General features: G+C 45.7%; 1 protein-coding gene across 4 annotated transcripts in view; it reads left to right on the forward strand.

The window, feature by feature from the left end:
- Positions 1-4987: 4987 nt before the first annotated feature.
- The window catches only part of SEPTIN5 (septin 5), a 60363-nt gene continuing 45918 nt past the window's right edge, over positions 4988-19432 (forward strand). Inside the window, exons 1-2 of one of the 4 annotated variants that reach the window (XM_060785882.2) lie at positions 4988-5144; positions 5368-5378. In XM_060785882.2, the coding sequence (XP_060641865.2) occupies positions 5102-5144; positions 5368-5378 (54 nt within the window). In that variant the 5' untranslated portion in view covers positions 4988-5101. Of the gene's footprint in view, positions 5145-5367; positions 5379-11067; positions 11159-15526; positions 15710-19432 lie in introns of those variants that run through there. The other 3 variants (XM_060785884.2, XM_060785885.2, XM_067473168.1) reach the window with 3 other exon arrangements.

Consider the following 19432-nt stretch of genomic DNA (forward strand, 5'->3'; position numbering starts at 1 on the left):
TCTGAACTTCAACCAGAGTGCACTATGAACCCAAACAATGATGAATCTGGACCAAACTTGGCATGTATACCCGATATTCCTAAATTTCAATACTGGTGGGTTTTGAGGGAAATCGGCTCGGACATTTTGGAGTTATAGGTACTGGGATAGTTCACCTGCAATCAATGAGCACTCTGAACCCCACCAAAGATGGAATTGGACCAAACTTGGCACACAGAGCCCCCATGTCCTGCAAAAAAATACTGGAGATTTTCGGGGAAAATTCACCTTGATTTGGGGGAGTTGTAGTTCACCTACATTCAGAGACGACTGTGAACCCAAACACTGATGGATCTGGACCAAACTTGGCATGTATACCCGATATTCCCAAATTTCAATACTGGTGGGTTTTGAGGGAAATTGGCCTGGACATTTTGGAGTTATAGGTACTGGGGTTTATAGTTCACCTGCAATCATGAGCACTCTGAACTCCACCAAAGATGGAATTGGACCAAACTTGGCACACAGAGCCCCCATGTCCTGCAAAAAATACTGGAGGTTTTTGGGGAAAATTCACCTTGATTTAGGGGAGTTGTAGTTCACCTACATTCAGAGACCACTGTGAACCCAAACACTGATGAATCTGGACCAAACTTGGCACACGTACTTGATATGCCGAAATTTGATTACTGACCTTCCTTTCTGGCAGTTGTAGTTCACTCAGAACTAGAGAAACAGATCTCCAGAGATGATGGATCTGGACCAGACTTGGCACACAGAACCACCATGACTAACTCAACCTACTGGAGGGGTTTGAGGGGACTGACTCACCATACTTACCCAACATAACAAACTTGAAGTACTGATGGAGTTTCTTGGAGTTAACCTGGCATGATGGGAGTTGTAGTTCACCCACAACCTTATGCATTTTGTACAATTAAAAACTGACTTTTTCAAATAACTTGTGCAACGCCAGGTACCCAAGCTAGTTGATTACAAATCAAACTGAGAAGGTTGAATGGGTTCAAATCAGCTTTTGGGGTGTTTTGATGTCTCACTACCAATTTCAGAAGCCATTTTCCGGCTTGCTGCGGCATCTGGATGGAAGTGGTTTGCGCAACCGGGGGGGGGGGGGGGGGGGGGAGTGTGATTTTCAGAGCAAATGGAGAGCCACAATGTCTCCAAAGATGTTTATGAGGACAGACCTAATTTCAGCATCAGTATTCCATAATGTATAAGCAACCTTCCCCAATGCTGTCCTGAACCAACACATTTTGTTGCATAAGGCTTTTCAAGACAGCATACCATGAAAAAGAGACATACTCTATATCTTCATGTATAAGGTGAGGGCAGAACACACTGTTTTGGGGATCAAAATTATACGTTTTGACAGTGCCCAGTTTTTGGGGTTTTTGACAAACTTTTGTAGACTTATACATGAGCCTATAGATTTATACACAAGTCAATGCATACAAGAACATTCCATTCATAGATATATGGATAGATGAGAAACTGCCTTCTACTCCATCAGGCTACCTTTCCAAATTATAATAAGGCTTGGGATGAAAAGCCAGGATGTTTTGGTGAGCAAAGCTTTACCATCGAGTGATGGGTCAGGTCCTAGTCCTCATGGTTCCAAATAGAGGTCTGATTTGAACAAGAATAGAGGATGTGTTGTTGAAGGCTTTCATGGCTGGGATTACTGGGTTGCTGTGAGTTTTCCAGGCTGTCTGGCCATGTTCCAGAAGCATTCTCCCCTGACATTTTGCCCACATCTATGGCAGGCATCCTCAGAGGTTGTGAGATCTGTTGGAAACTAGGAAAAATGGGTTTATATAGCTGTGGAATGTCCAGGGTGGGAGAAAGAACTCTTGTCTTTTGGAGGCAAATGTGAATGTTACAATTGGTCACCTTGATTAGTATTGAATAGCTTTACATCTTCACAGCCTGGGAGGTTGCTGCCTGGGAGGATAATTTGTTGGTAGGTGTTAGCCATCCCTGATTGTTTCCTGTCTGGAATTCCCCTGTTTTTGGAATGTTGCTCTTTATTTACTGTCCTGATTTTGGAGTTTTTAAAATACTGGTAGCCAAATTTTGTTCATTTTCATGGTTTCCTCCTTTCTGTTGACATTGTGCACATGCTTGTGGATTTCAATGGCTTCTCTGTGTAGTCTGACATGTTGGTTGTTAGAGTGGTCCAGTATTTCTGTGTTCTCAAATAATATGTCGTGTCCAGGTTGGTTCATCAGGTGCTCTGCTATGACTGACTTCTCTGACTGAATTAGTCTGCAGTGCCTTTCATGTTCCTTGATTCGTGTCTGAGCGATGCTGTTGCATTTGGTGGTCCTTAACCACCAAAAACTCTAACCCTGGACATTATTCCACAGGTATATAAACCCCACAGACCTCACAACCTCTGAGGATGCCTACTATAGATGTGGGCGAAACATCAGGAGAGAATGCTTTTGGAACATAACCAGGCAGTCCTGAAAACTCACAGCAACCCAAGAATAGAGGATGCTGCCTGATGCCTGCTTTTTCTAGTTTAATATTACACTGCTCGTGGAACTTGGAGCCATGGATTTGGGCATCCTGGAACTAAACTGTGGTGGACACTAAGGGCCGATGTCTCCAATCCATGTATTCTTTTTCTCTTTCATGGATGTCATGCTCTTTGAAATGACAATGAATGACCTTTGGGGTTTCCTTTGCGTGAATCAAGAAGAGTTCGCCTTTTAATAATAATAATAATAATAATAATAATAATAATAAGTCAAAGGTGGGGGGGGGCATCAGGATTTTACAGAGGTTGAGGTAGGATAATAATAATAGAGGAGGGTAAAAAATAAAATTATTCTTTTTACAACAGAGCTAAAAACATTTGTTGTTGTTGTTTATTCGTTCAGTTACTTCTGACTCTTTGTGACCTCAAGGACCAGCCCACGCCAGAGCTACCTGTTGGCCGCCACCATCCCCAGCTCCTTCAGAGTCAAGCCAGTCACTTCAAGGATTCCATCACATGTGGTGGACTTGCAATGAAGCCCAAAATTTTTGGAAAGTTATACATGAAGAATCCCAGAAAATACTCAGAATATAATTCCCAAGGAAACCTGAATACTACTTATTAGGCCTTCTAGACTCAGACCTAATATTGAATCACAATATGGACATTTTATTTACTTACATGACAACCGTGGCGAGAATCTCGTGCGCGAAGCTTTGGAAGCTGAACAAGATACCAGAGATAGATGATTGGTTAAGTAAATTAAGAGAAATTAGAGATATGGACAAACTAACTTTCCTTTTGAAGAATTGCTCGGGCAGCCCAATGAAAAGAACTGACTGGTCTCCAGTTGAAGACTATGAAAAATCAAAAGGATTATAAATATTTTTGCCAATTATGGGCTCTTCTTTACAGTATCTATTAAAAATACATAGGGATATTTGAATCTACGAAGAATGTAAATGAGACATGCAGCGGCTCAGAATGGAAGTCAAGAGACCTTTTCTTTCTCTCTCTCTCTCGCTCTCTTCCCTCTACATTTCGTACTTTGCTATCTCCCAATTGTTCTCCCACTTTCTATGTACAATCACAATATGCTCTTTTCCATTTTTGGAATAATAAAATCTGTTTTTAAAAAAGGGATTCCATCCATCCATCTTGCCCTTGGTTGGCCTCTCTTCCTTTTTCCTTCCATTTTCCCCAGCATCATTGTCTTCTCTAAGCTTTCCTTTCTTCTCATGATGTGGCCAAAGTACTTCATCTTTGCCTCTACTATCCTTCCCTCCAATGAGCAGTTGGGCTTTATTTCCTAAAGGATGGACTGGTTGGATCTTCTTGCGGTCCAAGGCACTCTCAGAACTTTCTTCCTACACCACAGTTCAAAAGCATCTATCATCCTTCGCTCTGTCTTCTTTATGGTCCAGCTCTCACATCCACAGGGAATACCATTGCTTTAACTATGCTAAAAACATAATGATAAACATTATATCAAATGGGATGCAAAGTATGCAAGGTACAGGGTGAGGCAGCATAACTTCCTTTTTTCAAAACTTAATAAAACCCATTGTATGAATCAGATTTTTTTTTATTTTTTTTTTATAATGTAGGCGCATACCTAAAGTTTTGTTTTACGTAGTTTTTAAGATCAAATTAGATAGGTGATGTCCCCTATTCTCCATACACTGAGTAAACCGATTTCTGGCGTTTATCATGACTCTTGCCAGCATAGCAGATGTTAGTCTACAAATCTTGTAGGGTCCTTGGACGGTTCACATAAACACGGGCTCTCAAAAAACCCCATAGAAAAAAATCACAAGGGGCCAAATCTGGAGAGCGGGCCAGCCACTCCAAATCTGCTCGAAAAGTAGGCCTCAACGGCAAAAGCACGCTCCTCACTGTTCCAACGCATGATGGCGACTGAACTGTGTCAGGACAAAACTTCATACTCCCGCCTCTCGAACGAGACCACTAGCGCTCCACTATGTCTTCAACCGACTGAATGGCGTGCATTTTAAAAAAGGAAGTTATGCTGCCTCACTCTGTATGAAACAGCTTCCTTCTGTGGAGTTCAGATGGTCATCTGTCAGGAGGGTTTTGATGGTGCTTGTCCTGCCTGGCAGAAGGGGTCAGACTGGATGGCCCCTGGGGGCCTCTTCCAACTCTAGGACTTCATCACACTCGAGAATGAACCCACCTGAAATCCGGTTTCTGCCTCCTGCAGAATTCTGGGGTTTGTAGTTTAGGGAGAGGCTTTAACAGCCTCACTAAACTACAAACCCCCCAATTCTACGGGAGGCAGGGACCGGATTCCAAGTGGATTCCTTCTCGAGTGTGAGGAAGTAGTCGTCAGAGGGCCCCGCTGTGTTTTGGGGCCTCTCTTCCTCCTCTCTGCTGCGCGTGGGCTCTCTCCAGGGGCGAGGGGGAGGAGCCTCCTCGGCTGGTCCAGAGCGGGGCCAATCCGGACGGGGCGCGGACGGGGGGCGGGGCCGAGCCCGGCGCTGGCTCCGCCCACCCCGCGGTTTTGATGGGCTTCCTCCCTCCTCGCCTTTTTTGCTGCCGCAGTCGCCGCTTGGGGAAGGGACCGTTCCGGATCGGAGGGAGCGCTCGCTTCGCCTCAAGATGAGCACCGCCATCCGCTACAAAAACAAGCTGGTCAACCCAGGTAGGCGCCAGGACTGGATGCGAGTTGAGGGGAGGGGGAAGGGGGAAGGGGGAGGGGGCATTTCTGGGTGCCTTTCTTCGAATCTCACCCATCTTCTCCTTCCTTCCTTCCTCCCTCCCTTCCCTCCTTTTCTTTTTCTCACTCTCCCTTTCTTCTCCTGGATCCCTCCCTTGCCTGGGCATGGCCTCCTGCTCCCTCCCCGATGGCTCCATCCTCCTCCCAGAAGAAAAACAGGTAAGGATGCCTTCGCTTTTTCTTTCCCCCTCAAAGCCTTCATCCTTTGCCTCTTGCCCAGGGCTTGGGACTCCATTTCCCAGAAGTCTCAGTTGCGGGTGCCAATGGGGAGGGCTTCTGGGAAATGGAGTCTACATCACCTGGAGGAGCCCAGCTTGGCTAACGCTGGAGATTCTCCCCCATGGGTCCTCCAGATGTTGTAGACTCCATCTCCCAAAATCTCTCCCCATTGGCACACGCGGCTGAGGCTTATGGGAGTTGGAGTCCAAACCTCCTGGAGGACCCAGAGCTAATGATTTGGAAGGTTTGCCTTCCTCTGAGGCTGTGAGAGCGTGACGTGTCCTTCACTCCTGAACTTCAGCTCCCAGAAACCTCAGCTGCTTGGGCCGATGATTAAGGATTCTGGGAGTTGAAGTCAAAAACACCTGAGAACATACTGCCCTTAATTACCTCTCAGGCCATAACGTTAGTGGTTTCCAACCTTTAGCTCTCTAGTGGTTTAGGACTTCATTTCCCAGAAGCCTCTGCTGTTTTGGCCAATGACCAGGCATGCTGGGAACTGGAGTCCAAAAGAACCCAGCAAACTCAAGATTGGAGACTATTGATTTGCCTTGAGATCACGATGCATTAGATGGGAAGTGGGCCGGAAGGGAATGTTGTGATTAGATTGGGTGGCTGTTGAGTCCCTGCAGGGAGAAAGGCAGGACAGTAGTTAGACCACATATGGAATACTGTGTCCAATTCTTGGCACCACAATTGAAGGAAGATGTCACCCAGAGGAGGGTGACTAAAATGATCAAGGGTTTTGGAGAACAGGCCCTATGAGGAGTGGCTTGAAGAGCTGGGCATATTCAGCCTGAAGAAGAGAAGTTTGAGAGGATGATAGCCATAGGGAGGAGGGAGCAAGCTTGTTTTCTGCTACCCTAGAGATTAGGACATGGAACAATGGCTTCAAACTAGAAGAAAGGAGATTCCATCTGAACATGAGGAAGAACTTCCTGACTGTGAGAGCTGTTCAGCAGTGGAACTCTCTGCCCTGGAGTGTGGTGGGGGCTCCTTCTTTGGAGGTTTTTAAACAGAGGCTGGATGGCCATCTGTCGGGGGTTCTTAGAATGCAATTTTCCTGCTTCTTGCCAGGAGGTACAAAATAAATTGTAACTTTGTAGGGCACTCATGAATGTGTATGACCGACCACATTGTATGCGACCCTATTTATTTCCTAGAATTTAGGGTTGGTGGCTTTGCAATTTCCTTCCATTGAAATATTGTTTGGGATTCCACATTCCGGCCAAAGCTGACTTTGCTTAGCTTCCAGGGCCAGGTGCCTTAATGGTAATGTGTATATCTGCCAACTTGCTTTTATTATGGTCATGTTTATTTATACCCTGCTTTTTCTCTCCTCAAGGAGGCTCAAAGTGATTTCCATAAAAAAAAGTCAATACAGTTTAAAATCTACCCCTCTACAAAAATTAAAATGGAATTAAATATCAGTGGTGTTTAAAAAAAATCCAGTTTAAATTCATAAAAACATATTCAAAACAAAAAACCACGACCTGTGGCAACCCCATTGATTTCGTAGGGTTTTCATGGACTTTGCAAACTCCGTCCTCTGAAATATTCCATGGTATTTCTTGTTCGTCTCCCATCCAAGTCCCAACCAGCTTATGAATACTTGGCAAAATCATGTGTCTCCCAGCTGCCTGTGTTTGGTTTTCCTTTTTGCAGTTACTCTCAGTGTTAGTGAACTGGGCAGTTGGTTAGTTGGCATTGTCGGATGGGAATTTGTGCATTGAGAGATATAGATATTATCCATGCTGCTGACTTGCCCCCACTTCAAATTTTGGGATTTGTAGTTTCTTGTGGCATTTGTACTCTCCTGAAAGTAAATGTCTCACCAAACGACACAGCCCAGTGTTCCACAGCCGTGAGCCCTGGCAGTGACAGTGGGGCCAAATGGCTATAGTGTGGATCCAGCCATCATTGCTCCCAGTAAGTACAAGCCTTTCCCCTCCAGATGTGTTGGACTGTACCTTCCATCATCCCCATTCAAAGTTTGGAATACCTTACCTTTGGGTAAGCTGGCAGATGGATAAAAGACAATGATGACCAGAGTAGGAAAGGACAATGACAATGCCGGATGGATTATGGATTTATGAATTGGGGAACGTTGACCACAAGATGATTTTATTGCTGCTATTGTATTAATTTGATTGTTTTAACTAGTTATAACTGTTGTCGTTATATTGTATTTTGTATATTTTGTAAGTGAACTGTTGGGCATCGAATTGTGCCTTTTGTAAGCCGCCCTGAGTCCCCCCTAGTGGGTTGAGAAGGGCGGGGTAGAAGCACTCCAAATAAATAAATTTTAAAAATACATTAGGTTTTAAAGTGGTACTGGATTCTTTGTTGATTTTGCCAGACTTATTATGGCTAATGTTGCCTTGAAGACTTTGGAGGAAAGAGTGCAATGAATCAGCTGAATGAGACATCAGCCTCAGGCATCTGATGCTGGCAGGCGGTAATAAGTTGTTGGAGGAGACAGTTTCATAGCAGGGCTGAGGAATTGTCTGCCTTCCCAATGTTGGTGAAGTACTGCTCCCATCCCCTCTTGGCATTGTTCTGACTAGCTGGGATTGATGGGAATTGGAGTCCAATGACAAACAGAGGCTGGTGGGTTCACCTGTTTATGTGCCGTCCCCACTGCAATGTTAGCCAGGTGGGCTTCTGTCTTATGGGATCCACTCTATGCTTTCCCCCCCACTAGAACTGCCACCCAGCCCCTGATGCCAGCCAATGAATGGAGGCTATATCAACTCTCCCTTCAAACAATTGTCTTTTGAGGAGCCAAATGGAACCAATCTCTCAGTTCTTCTACCCATAAATCCTCTCCTGATTAGTCTGGGCTCTCTTCTTTCCAGTGCTTGCATTTGTTTGGGATGGGGTTTCTATTATTTTAAAGCAGCAATAACCCAGAGATCTAGGGACAGATAGATAGATGTGGTGAGATTGGCACTAACCCAGCCTTGGAGGCTTTGTCATCTTACTATTTTATTTATTTCTTGCACTTCTACCCTGCCCTTCTCAACCCCCGAGGGGCGACTCAGGGTGGCTTACAAAAGGCACAATTCGATGCCGGCACACCAACAAGGTAAAAAATAAACATATGTAAACAGTAATTAAAACAATTAAAACAATCCATTATACATCACACATCAAAATCTATAAAACCAATCTAATGCTCAGCGTATGCCAACTCAGAGTTCATAACTTCAATTCCACACTGTCAAGTCCATCAGTTGTCGTCACTAGTCCTTTGTCTGTCTGCCAGATTACCCAAAGTCCTGATCCCAAATCCATGTTTTTAATTTCCTTCTAAATGAGAGGAGGGATGTTGATGACCTAATTTCCCCGGGGAGCGAATTCCACAGGTGAGGGGCCACCACTGAGAAGGCCCTGCTCCTCGTCCCCACCAACCTCACTTGTGATAGAGGTGGGGCCGAGAGCAGGGCCTCCCCAGAAGATCGTGAACTCCGAGGCGGGACGTAGAAGGAGATACGTTCGGACAGATACGCTGGGTCGGAACCGTATAGGGTTTTGTAGGTCAAAACCAGCAGTTTGAATTGTGCTCGGAACTGGATTGGTAGCCAGTGGAGCTGACATAGCAGAGGGGTTGGTTTATTATGTGATCAATTCCACCACAGATCTAGCCCTGCTAAATGCTGGGATTGCCCCTAGCGTGCGTTTGGGACCTGTATTTGATCTCCGTCCATTATGGGGTCTGTTGTCTTTGGGACTTTGGTGCTGTCCCCTTCCTTCTGCCTGCCGAGATGTAACGCGAGACGTGTGGGCGCCGGCTGTGACGCCAGGGCTGCCTTTGCACCTTGGCAAAGAAACCTGAAGCCGCGGCTCTAAGAATAGGCCCAGCCAGCCTCGCTGGAGGTGGAAGGCGCTTTTTGGCGGCTGCATCCCAGGCCTTGTAACTAAGCAACACCAGGCATCTGGACTCTTCTGCAGGCTCTTCAAGGAAGGGTCGTGAGCTCTGAATGAGCATCCTTGCCATGGATCTCTGTTTGTGTTGTGTATGGCCACTGGAGCTGGGGATTATATCAGGCAGCCTCACAACAGGACTTGGTGTGCTTGGATTTCATCCCTGAGTCTCAGCGATGATTCTTGGGAATGATGGGAAGTGTGGGAACCATTGTCTTTCTCAGTCCATTCATAAATGCCCGGGGTCAAATATAGGACCTTCTGCACTCAAGGCACTGTGTTGATTTGGTGTTGCCATTCGTCATTGAGTTGGTTTTGAATTGTGGCAACCTTCCGAAAGGCCTTCAAGAATCTCGGCCATCAACTTCCTTGCTCAGGTTTTGCAGACTCAAGGCAGCTGTAGTTGCCGTGATGGAGTCAATCCATTTGCAATGCCTTCTTCCTCTCCTACTCTTTCTCCCCTTCTTGTCTTTTTCCTTCTTTTACTCCTCCTCATCTTCAACTTCTCCTTCCTCCTCTTTGTCTTCTTCCATTTGTCCTCCTTATGCTTCCTCCTCTTCTCTTCCTTGTGCTTCTTACCCTTCCTTCCTCTTCCTTCTCTTCTTTAACTTCTCTTTCATTCTCTGTTTTCTTTTTTGTTTCCTCCTCCATATTTCTTCTTCCCATCTCTTCCTTTTCCTTCTTTTTCCTTCTCCTCAATGTCTTCTCCTTCTTCCCTCTCCTCTTCTTCCTCTTCTCTTCCCTCTCTTCTATCAGTCCTTCTTCCATTCCTCCCCCTCTTCATCTTCTTCCATTTCCTCCTTGTCTCCTTCTTTCTCTTTGTATCCCCTCCCTCCTCTTTCTTTCTTTCTTTCTTTCTTTCTTTCTTTTTTTCTTTCTTTCTCCTTCTCTTTTTTCCCTCTCTTCTCCATCTCCCTCTTCTTTTTCTATATTAAAAGATCTCAGGGCAGCTTCCAAGCAAAATTAATGCACACCGGTCAAAAGTTGTGGAAACATTCCTCTTTTCCTCCTCCCTCCTATTTTATCAAGCATGACCGTCTTCCTTCTTTACATCTCAGTGGACCAGTTGAGACCTCAACTCTTCAGCCTACCTCCCAGGGTTGTTGTTGGAAGGATAAAGTGGGAATTGAGAGGAGAGTGTACGCTATGGAAGGAAAAGTGGGGATGTATATATGTAACCCTTGAGCTTCCCTTGTGCTTGGTGTGGCTTTCTCTGAGTGTGTTCTTGACGGTGGCGTTGTTGCAGTGGATTGAAGTCGGTCCATTTCTCCCAATTGGTTCTGATTGTACCTCCTCTGGAGGGTCCCAGTTCCTTGCTGCTCATGAATAGGCAAAGGGCTGTAGTCTCTCTTTGGTACCCCTTCGTCTCCTTCCAAGATCTGCCCACTTGTCATAATGTTGAATTGCCGGATTGCCCTTTATGAGGACCATCTGTGAAGCCGTCTGTGCAATGGCTTATCCACAGAGTGGCATTATCAATGGAAAGAATGGGCTCATTGGTCCTTGAGGTTGTTGTCTCGTGTTCGTAAATATCAGTGTAAACTCTGTGTGTGTGGGGGTGTGTGTGCGGTCATAGCTGAACTGGATCATTGCCGTGGGAAAACACACTGAAATGACGCTCACGAACTGAAAAGAGAGCAACTCAGATTCCCACATAGCATAGCGTAAATGTCTCGGACATTTTTTATTATGCCCTGCAGCCCATCAATGCACAAGCGGATGCACAGCAAGCATGTCAACAACCTTCAAATGAACGGAGACATTGTGCTTTGGACACAAGTCTTCTTCATAAGGTAGGTTTTGATCGAGGGGTCATTTCTGCTCTTCCCATTCTATTTTGAGCTCTGCTTGATGGGGACTTCTGGAAGCTGTAGTATATATATATATATATATGAAAAAGGAATGTGTCTAACCTCCGCTTCTACTTGACACCTGGGTGCAGCACGATGCAGTGTCCTTTGGGAAGGACTCCAAGACAACATGCCTCTTAGGCTTCCCAGGGAGAGGCAACCAAACTGGGTCTTTTCTGGTTTTGCTTTGAGTCCTGGTGGGGTTCTTCTCCATGTTTGAGTGGAAGGAACTGTTGCCAAATGCCGACCACATTGGCATCCCTTTGCTGGAACTTTGCAGAGCATTGAGAGAGCTACAGACCAGCTCTTGGAAGAATTACATTTGTTATTGTAGCCCTTAGGATTCTTTAGCCATGGATGGGGAGTTGGGCAGGAGAACTCAGACTTGTTCAAAACAGCTGTATCACTTGCTTGAGGGGAGCCCATGTGGCGCAGTGGGTTAAACCCTTGGGTGGCAGGACTGAAAACCGACAGCTCGCAGGTTCGAATCTGGGGTGAGCATGGATAAGCTCCCTCTGTCAGCTCCAACTCCCCATGCAGGGACATGAGAGAAGCCTCCCGCAAGGATGGTAAAACATTAAAAAAACAAAAACATCCAGGCGTCCCCTGGGCAACATCCTTGGAGGTGGCCAATTCTCTCACACTAGAAGCAACTTGCAGTTTCTCAAGTTGCTCCTGATATGAAAAAAAAACTTGCTTGAGGGGGATTTTTTAGCTCTGAATGTGACAAACCATTTGCTTTTTGTATGTGCGATGTGGATAGAAGAGTTTCCCCCAATCCTGCCAGAATCCATATCCAGTCTCCAAATGACCGTGACCGATTAGAGAGCTGAATGGCCAAAGCTAACAACGTGAATTTCAGCAAGGAGAAATGTACACGACTCTGCTCTGGCAATAGAAATGGAAGGCACCGCTATAGGATGGGTGAAACCGTCCATGTGACAGGGATCTACGAGTCTTAGTAGGCCAATAGGAGTATCATGTCAAGATCGAGGGAAGTCATCATCCCACTTTATTCTTCAAAGCTCCTTCTTTGGAGGCTTTGAAGCAGAGGCTGGATGGCCATCAGTTGAGAGTGTTTGGATTGTGTTTCCGTGCCTGGAAGAATGAGATTAGACCGGGTCTTAGACTTGGGGTAAAGTCCAAATTTAGGATTCTGTGATTCTTGGCCAGCATCCCCAAATGAGTCCCTATTGACTGCAGGTGGGGATATTGTCATAAAAAGGGCACATATCTGTGCCAGCCGTGCCCTCTTCCATGGTGTTCCATTTCTTTTGTCCCTCTCCTTTGTGTTCCTCCCATTTCCCCACAACCATCAGGTCCACATTCGGTGCAGAGGGAGCACTTCCAGGTTTCTTTTTTGTACATTTCCAAGCCTTGGTGTTGTCCAAGGCCTGCTCAGCCAGCCTTCCTGGAGTGGGTGGTTCTGTTTGGGCTGCAAGAGGATTGCCATTTACCATCAGAGAGGTTTTTTTCCACAGGGGGAAAAATAGTAGCTCCTATTACAGAGGGAAATTTATACACATAATAAAAGTGGAAATGCATATGTGTGTGTGGCTGGAGTGTTCACTTACACAGACAAGCTTCTGCCTCCACAAAGAGCTATAGCTCTTTCTACTCAAAAGACACCACTAGCCCTCCCTCCAATGACATTGTAGGTTATAGTGAGCGCCATGAACATGTCCAAGAGCCTTGCTAATGTCCTCCACCAGTGCCATACTACCCACCACCCAAGTGAAGGCTTTCATATGTGGAAAATTTCATCCTAGATTTTATGTGTTTCCTCTACTACAGGCATCCCAGTGTTTCTTACTCTCTCCATTGGTGTGCAATTTGCCTGATCCCACTCACTGCCTCTCCTTTAACTCTTTCTTATTCTTTTTTATGGCACACAACAAACAGAGGAATTGATCAGCATCTGAACAATACTAGAGAGGTTCGGGGAGAATTCACCATGATTTATAGGAGTTGTAGGTACTGGGATGTATAGTTCATCTGCAACCGAAAAGCACTCTGAACTCCACCAATGATGAACCTGGAACTAACTTGGCACACAGAATCCCCATGAGCAACAAAAAATGTTGGAGGTCTTTGGAGGGATTTATAGGAATTGTAGTTCACCTACATCCAGAGCGCACTATGAACCCAAACAATAATGGATCTGGACCAAACTTGGCATGCATACCTGATAGGCCCAAATTTGAATACTGATGGTTTTGAGTGGAATTGGCCTGGGCATTTTGGAGTTGTAGGTCCTGGGATTTATAGTTTACCTGCAATCAATGAGCACTCTGAAGTCCACCAAAGATGGAATTGAACCAAACTTGGCACACACAGAGCCCCCATGACCAGCAAAAAATACTGGAGGTTTTGGGGGAAAATTGACCTTGATTTGGAGGAGTTGTAGTTCACCTACATCCAGGGAGCACTGTAAACCGAAACACCGATGGATCTGGACCAAACTTGGCACACATACTTGATATGCCGAAATTTGATTACTGGATGGGTTTGGGGGGAACTGACCTTCCTTTCTGGGAATGGTAGTTCACCCACAATCAGAGAAATGGTGACCTCCACCGATGATGGACCTGGATTAAACTTGGCACACAGAACCCCCATGACTAACTCAACCTGCTGGAGGGGTTTGAGGAGACTGACTCAACAAGGTGGGAGTTGTAGTTCACCCTATAGCCAGAGAGCGCACTGAACCTCATTGATGATGCATCTAGAGCAAACTTGTCCAATATAACAATCCTTTAGTACTGATGGATTTTTTTGGGTTTAACCTGGCATGATGTGAGTTGTAGTTCACCCACAACCTTATGAATTTTGTACAATTAAAAATTGACTTTTTCAAATAACCCGGGTAACGCCGGGTACTGAAGCTAGCATATGAATAAATGGCAACGGTTTTATCTCCCCCACCCCCAAATCCATGGTTTCTTTCTTACTTGCAGGAAAGGCAAAAGACATGACGACTTGCTCTTTTCTGTTGCTGTCTTTTCTGCTCCTCTTGTTTGTCAAACAGGACAAATTTCCTGAAAATTCTCCAAGAAATGGTTCGAGCAAGAATCAGAAATCTTTGCTGATCAAATTTCTCAGTTATTTGCCAATCGACCCAGATCTATTTTCTGCTCCATCCCTGTATGAAAGATCAGTAAGGCACACTGTGTACAATTGTCGCATTTCAATCCCACTGTAACTGTCATGACAACATCCTATGGAATCATTTGATGTTCAGATGATGGTGGGGATTTAGGATTTTCTGTCGGAGAGATCTAGTACAGTGATTCTCAACCTGTGGGTCCCCGGATGTTTTGATCTTTCCCTCCCAGAAATCCTAACACCCCGTAAACCGTCTGGGATTACTGGGAGTTGTAGGCTGAAACAACTGGGGACCCACAGGTTGAGAACCAGTACGTCTAGTATGCCCTCCTGCTGCAAATGCCAGTATACTGCAGTGAAAATAGACTCATGGTGCCCTCATTGTCTTGTATGGAAGAGGCTTCTCGACCCGACCAGTTTGTATGTGTTTTTTGGCTTTTTGTGCCAAAGATCTGGAACGCTTCTCCTCCCCAGGCTCAGTTTCTGATAATATGACATTTTCTGGAATTTGGGGTCCCACCCTTTCGTTGGGTGTGGGTCCCCCCCCCCCCCCGGAGAACATCTCCGAAACTGAATCCGGCCCTTGGGCTGAATGAAAGCGCTTCTCCGCCCTTGCCTTGGACGATAAGCCAAGGCCGCAATCCAAACTGAGATCGGCCGTTTCCGTCTCCTGGCATTTGAAGATTTGATTCAGCAAACAGGATGGGATGCACGCCTCAAGAACCCTTGTTGGCGTTTGCATAAAAAGGAGATGTAACATATCAGAATCTCAATACCAGCCGCAGCTGAGAAAACACACCTCCCTTCGCATCATCCCTGGGTTAGTTTTGGGTCTGAAAGATGGCAAACTACTTTTTTGAGGGTCCAAAATATACCTTCATCCTGATGGGTTGTTTTGTCAGTGCTTTTTCCCCTGCCTGGCCTTTAGGAAAATGGCTTTGCTCAGTTTCCGGAGTGCAGACGCACCTCATAACCTCTGAGGATGCTTGCCATAGATGCAGTCGAAACGTCAGGAGAGAATGCTTCTAGAACATGGCAACATAGCCCGAAAAACCTACAACAACCCAGTGATTCCAGCCATGTACGCCTTCGACAATACAGTTCAGCCGCATCGTTTTCAGAGTCACCCGAAGCAGGCATCATTGGGCCTCTCAGGCAGATCAGGTCAGCTGAGTTCACATCTTGCACATCTGTCCCCACAGTTGCTTCCTCGGTGAGCAGATGGCACTGGTGAGGGGGCAGCACTCCCCCTTTTGCCCTCTCCTCTGTGCTCCCCAAAGCACCTCGGCAAGGTCTGATTCTGGCCTTCTTTGCAGTTCAGCTGAGACCTGGCCCTTCGCCTGGGAGTCTGCTTATCCAAGTCCTTTGAATGGCACCGCTGAGACGCCGGTGGGTCTCCCTCCTTGTCAATTATTCATGCGACAAATGGATGAAATGGCCTTCTGGGACGGAAAGAGGGCTTTTGAACATGTGTGGGGTGGGGGGTGGGGGTGGTCTTTGCCAGGAATCTAGCCCTTTGCAAACTAGGAAATGTCACTGCTCCTCACATGTCTCTCTCTTCCCTCTCCCCCACTTGTTTCCATTGTTATGGCCCAGATTGAGAGAAATCCATTCAGTGTCATTGCCCCATCCCTCCCTCCTATACAACTATATAGTAGAACTAGTCGTCCCTTGCCAGGTGTTGCTGTGGCCCAGTCTGTGTATATGTGTTTTGTGTGTATATATGTGTGTGTGTGTATGTGGTTTTGCACATGCATTGTAATATATTTTTGGGGTTTTTTTGGCTTTTTAAGTCCCTTCTGCTGTGTTTTTCAGTGTTTTTATGAGTGATGGTCCATCGTTGGCCTGATAGGTGTCTTGTGCCCAAATTTGGTGTCAATTCGCCCAGTGGTTTTTGAGTTATGCTATTCCAACAAACGAACATTACATTTTTATTTATATAGATTGATGCAATTTGATGCCACATTCTTTCCTTCTGTGCATCTATCCAGGTATGGGCAAACTTTGGCCCTCCAGGTGTTTTGGACTTCAACTCCCACAATTGTGGGAGTTGAAGTCCAAAACACCTGGAGGGCCAAAGTTTGCCCATGCCTGATCTATACTGTTAAATTAATGCAGTTTGACACCACTTTACCTGCTAAGGCTCAAAGCAAGGTATAGCCTTCTTTGTCAAGGAGTGTCACCAAACTGCAACGGCCAGGCTTCTATCGGGTTGAACGATGGCAGTAGAAGTGGTGTCAAACTGCATTGATTCCACAGTGTATAGATGCAGCTACCATCCTGCTTTCATTATTAGAAAAGCTATTAATGGCAGTTATTTGTAGCTGGACAGAAAGGCATTGCCAAGTTGGTTGAAAAAACGAGATTTTCTTTTCGCTGGTGGTGCAGAGAAAGGCACAAAAGGTCAAGATTTGATTTACTTGAAGAGCAAACAAAGCCTTTTGGAGATGGAAAATGTATGAAAAAATATCTTGTGTGTTTGGATAGGGAGTTCCTCCTGCACTGAGTGATTCCCATGTGAACATGGCTCTCTCTCTCTCTCTCTCTCTCTCTCTCTCTATATATATATATATATATTCATGTTTAGCCTTGAAATACAGGAGGAAATGTGATTTGACTGTTGTTGTGTGTTTTTCCTTCTGGAAGCATAGTTTGGGCATGCAACTTGTCTGGTTTGCTATCGGAAGGCAATTCCAGTCTCAGACCATTCCAGGGTCCTGAGAATTTCTCATGTGTTGGGTAAGGCACCAATACGATTTTCAGCATCGTTGTGGGCTAAAGGTACTAGAGCCCATCTATTTTGGGATGCTAAGTAGGTTTAGCCTTGGTTAGTATTTGGATTGGAGACCGCCAAGGAATCCCAGGCAGGAGGAGGCTCCATGTCAGAGGAAGACACTGACAAAACCATCTCCGAGGTTTCCTTGCCAAAGAAAAATTGGAGAAAGTCATGGGGCCATTATGAATCCAACTTGTAGGCACACACGAGATTTGACCTTGATCTATTTCCCCCCAAATGTTTCGAATTGGAGCATTCAGAGCATAGGAAAAGTACCTTTTTGGGGCTGTCACTCCTTTGGCCCTTCCTCAATCCTAGAAGGACTGCAATGAATCCCAGATTCTGTAGGCATTATTTCAGAAGAAGGAAGTGAATCTTCCTTGCCGAAGAAATCCTTAAGACATTGATGGGGCCATCACATGTCGGCAGGTGAGTGCATAGGAACACTTGCACACCCACTTTCAAGGAAAGTCTTTGGAGGCACTTTCAGGCTCAGCCAGCCACTAAGAGCAATTAAGTTTACAAAAGACCTGACTCGAATGAAAAACCATGAGAACCGGTTTGCCATTAAAGCTCGAACCCAACCACCAGCATTTTTGGACTCTCCTTGGGAGCAGGTGCTTTCCCCAGTTGGCCATCACACAAGAGAAGGGTGGAACACGAACACAGTCAAAGCCCTCCTGTCAGATGGCCATCCAGCCTCAGTTCGAAAACATCCAAAGAAGGAGAATCTTCCAGACCCCAGGCAGTCTATACTTCACAAGTTGGAAGGGATCCTCAAAGGGCAACTAGTCCAACTCACTTCTGCCATTAAGGGCGACACAGTCAAAGCCCTCCCAAAAGATGGCTATTCAATTTTGACTTCGGAGAGATTCAGTCACTACAAAAGTGGAGTACTGGTGCTGCTCAAGTGTCGATATTCCTATAAGTTGCACAGCTTCTTGATTGAGTTGCAGTAATTACCACTAAAATGGATCTAATTAAGACAACGAAATCTGTTGACAAGAGGAAAGAGAGGAAACGAGTGTAGTATGTTAGAAGTTTAAAGGAAACAAATTACAAACCTCATTTACAAAGTAAATGTCACAGTATATGAAGCTTAAATATGGTATTGTGTGTGTGTGTGTGTGTGTGTGTATATATATATATATATATATATATATATATATATATATAATATTGCAAGAAACAGTGCCACCAATATAAAAAGTTTGGAAAGCTCTGTCCTATGGAATATAGCCAGGCCAATGATGTTGTCTCTCCCTTTGCCCTGCCATGCTGCGCACCCATCCTTGGGAAACCTCCGAAGCTTTGATTTCACATCAACAAAGCCTGGTCAGAAAGGATCTCCGAGTTCTCCTTTCCTGGCTTTCTTTCTCTTTGCTGAGGAGCGGGATGAGGCTACGGCGGGCTGCGTGCCATCGTGGTATTATCTCAAGCCTTGGCCACTTGTGAAAGCCGGGCTTGTTTTTCGGAGGCCGCGAGGCCCAGCCTTTGGGACAGCTGCTTGCAGGCTACAGCCAGTACCAGGCCTCTGGTGCCAAGACTGGGTTTGAATTGAGGCTTGGCTCTTAACATCTCGATTGGGGGCTGAGGACAGTAAAGGGAAAGATTTGTTACCCAGGTAAGCAAGAGGCTGTAGATACTGATTTTTAGTCTGTGCTGAGAGGGTTTTGCACGGCAAATGGGAATCACGAGAGTCCCCTGCACTCAGGAGAATCCTAAAATACAAGCCATTGAATCGATTAGGTTCACAAGGGGTGGGTCTTTTATCAAGTTAACGGCTCTGAATTTTTACCACCTCTCAATACTTTGCATGAAATAGAGGTAGGTTGCAGTTAAATTGTTCCTGGGGAAATGCAGAAGGGAGTGAGTGGTGGCTTCTCAACTTCAGGGATTCTTAAATGAAACCGATTATCCTGATCCTTCACAGTCTGGTTTAAGCCTGGTCATGGAACAGAGATGGCATTGGTTGCCTTGGTGGATGACCTACACAGGGAGCTAGACAGGGGTGGGGGGTGTGCCCCTCCTGGTCCTCCTGGATCTCTCAGCAGCTTTTGAAACCATCGACCTTCTGGGGCGATTCTCCAGGATGGGTCGGTGGCATTTCTTTGCAGTGGCTCTGCTCCTTCCTGGAGGATCGCACCCAGATGGTGATGCTCAGGGACACCTCTCGGACCCCTGGCCATTGACCTGTGAGGTCCCGCAAGATCCCAAGCTTTTCAACATCTACATGAAACCACTGGGTGAAGTCATCCTGAGTTTTGTAATTGGGTGCCATCTCTACGCAGATGACACACAACTCTACTACTCCTTTCCACCAAATTCTAAGGAAG

This window comes from Anolis sagrei, chromosome X (genome assembly GCF_037176765.1).
Source record: "Anolis sagrei isolate rAnoSag1 chromosome X, rAnoSag1.mat, whole genome shotgun sequence".
In the NCBI taxonomy this organism is placed as follows: domain Eukaryota; kingdom Metazoa; phylum Chordata; class Lepidosauria; order Squamata; family Dactyloidae; genus Anolis; species Anolis sagrei.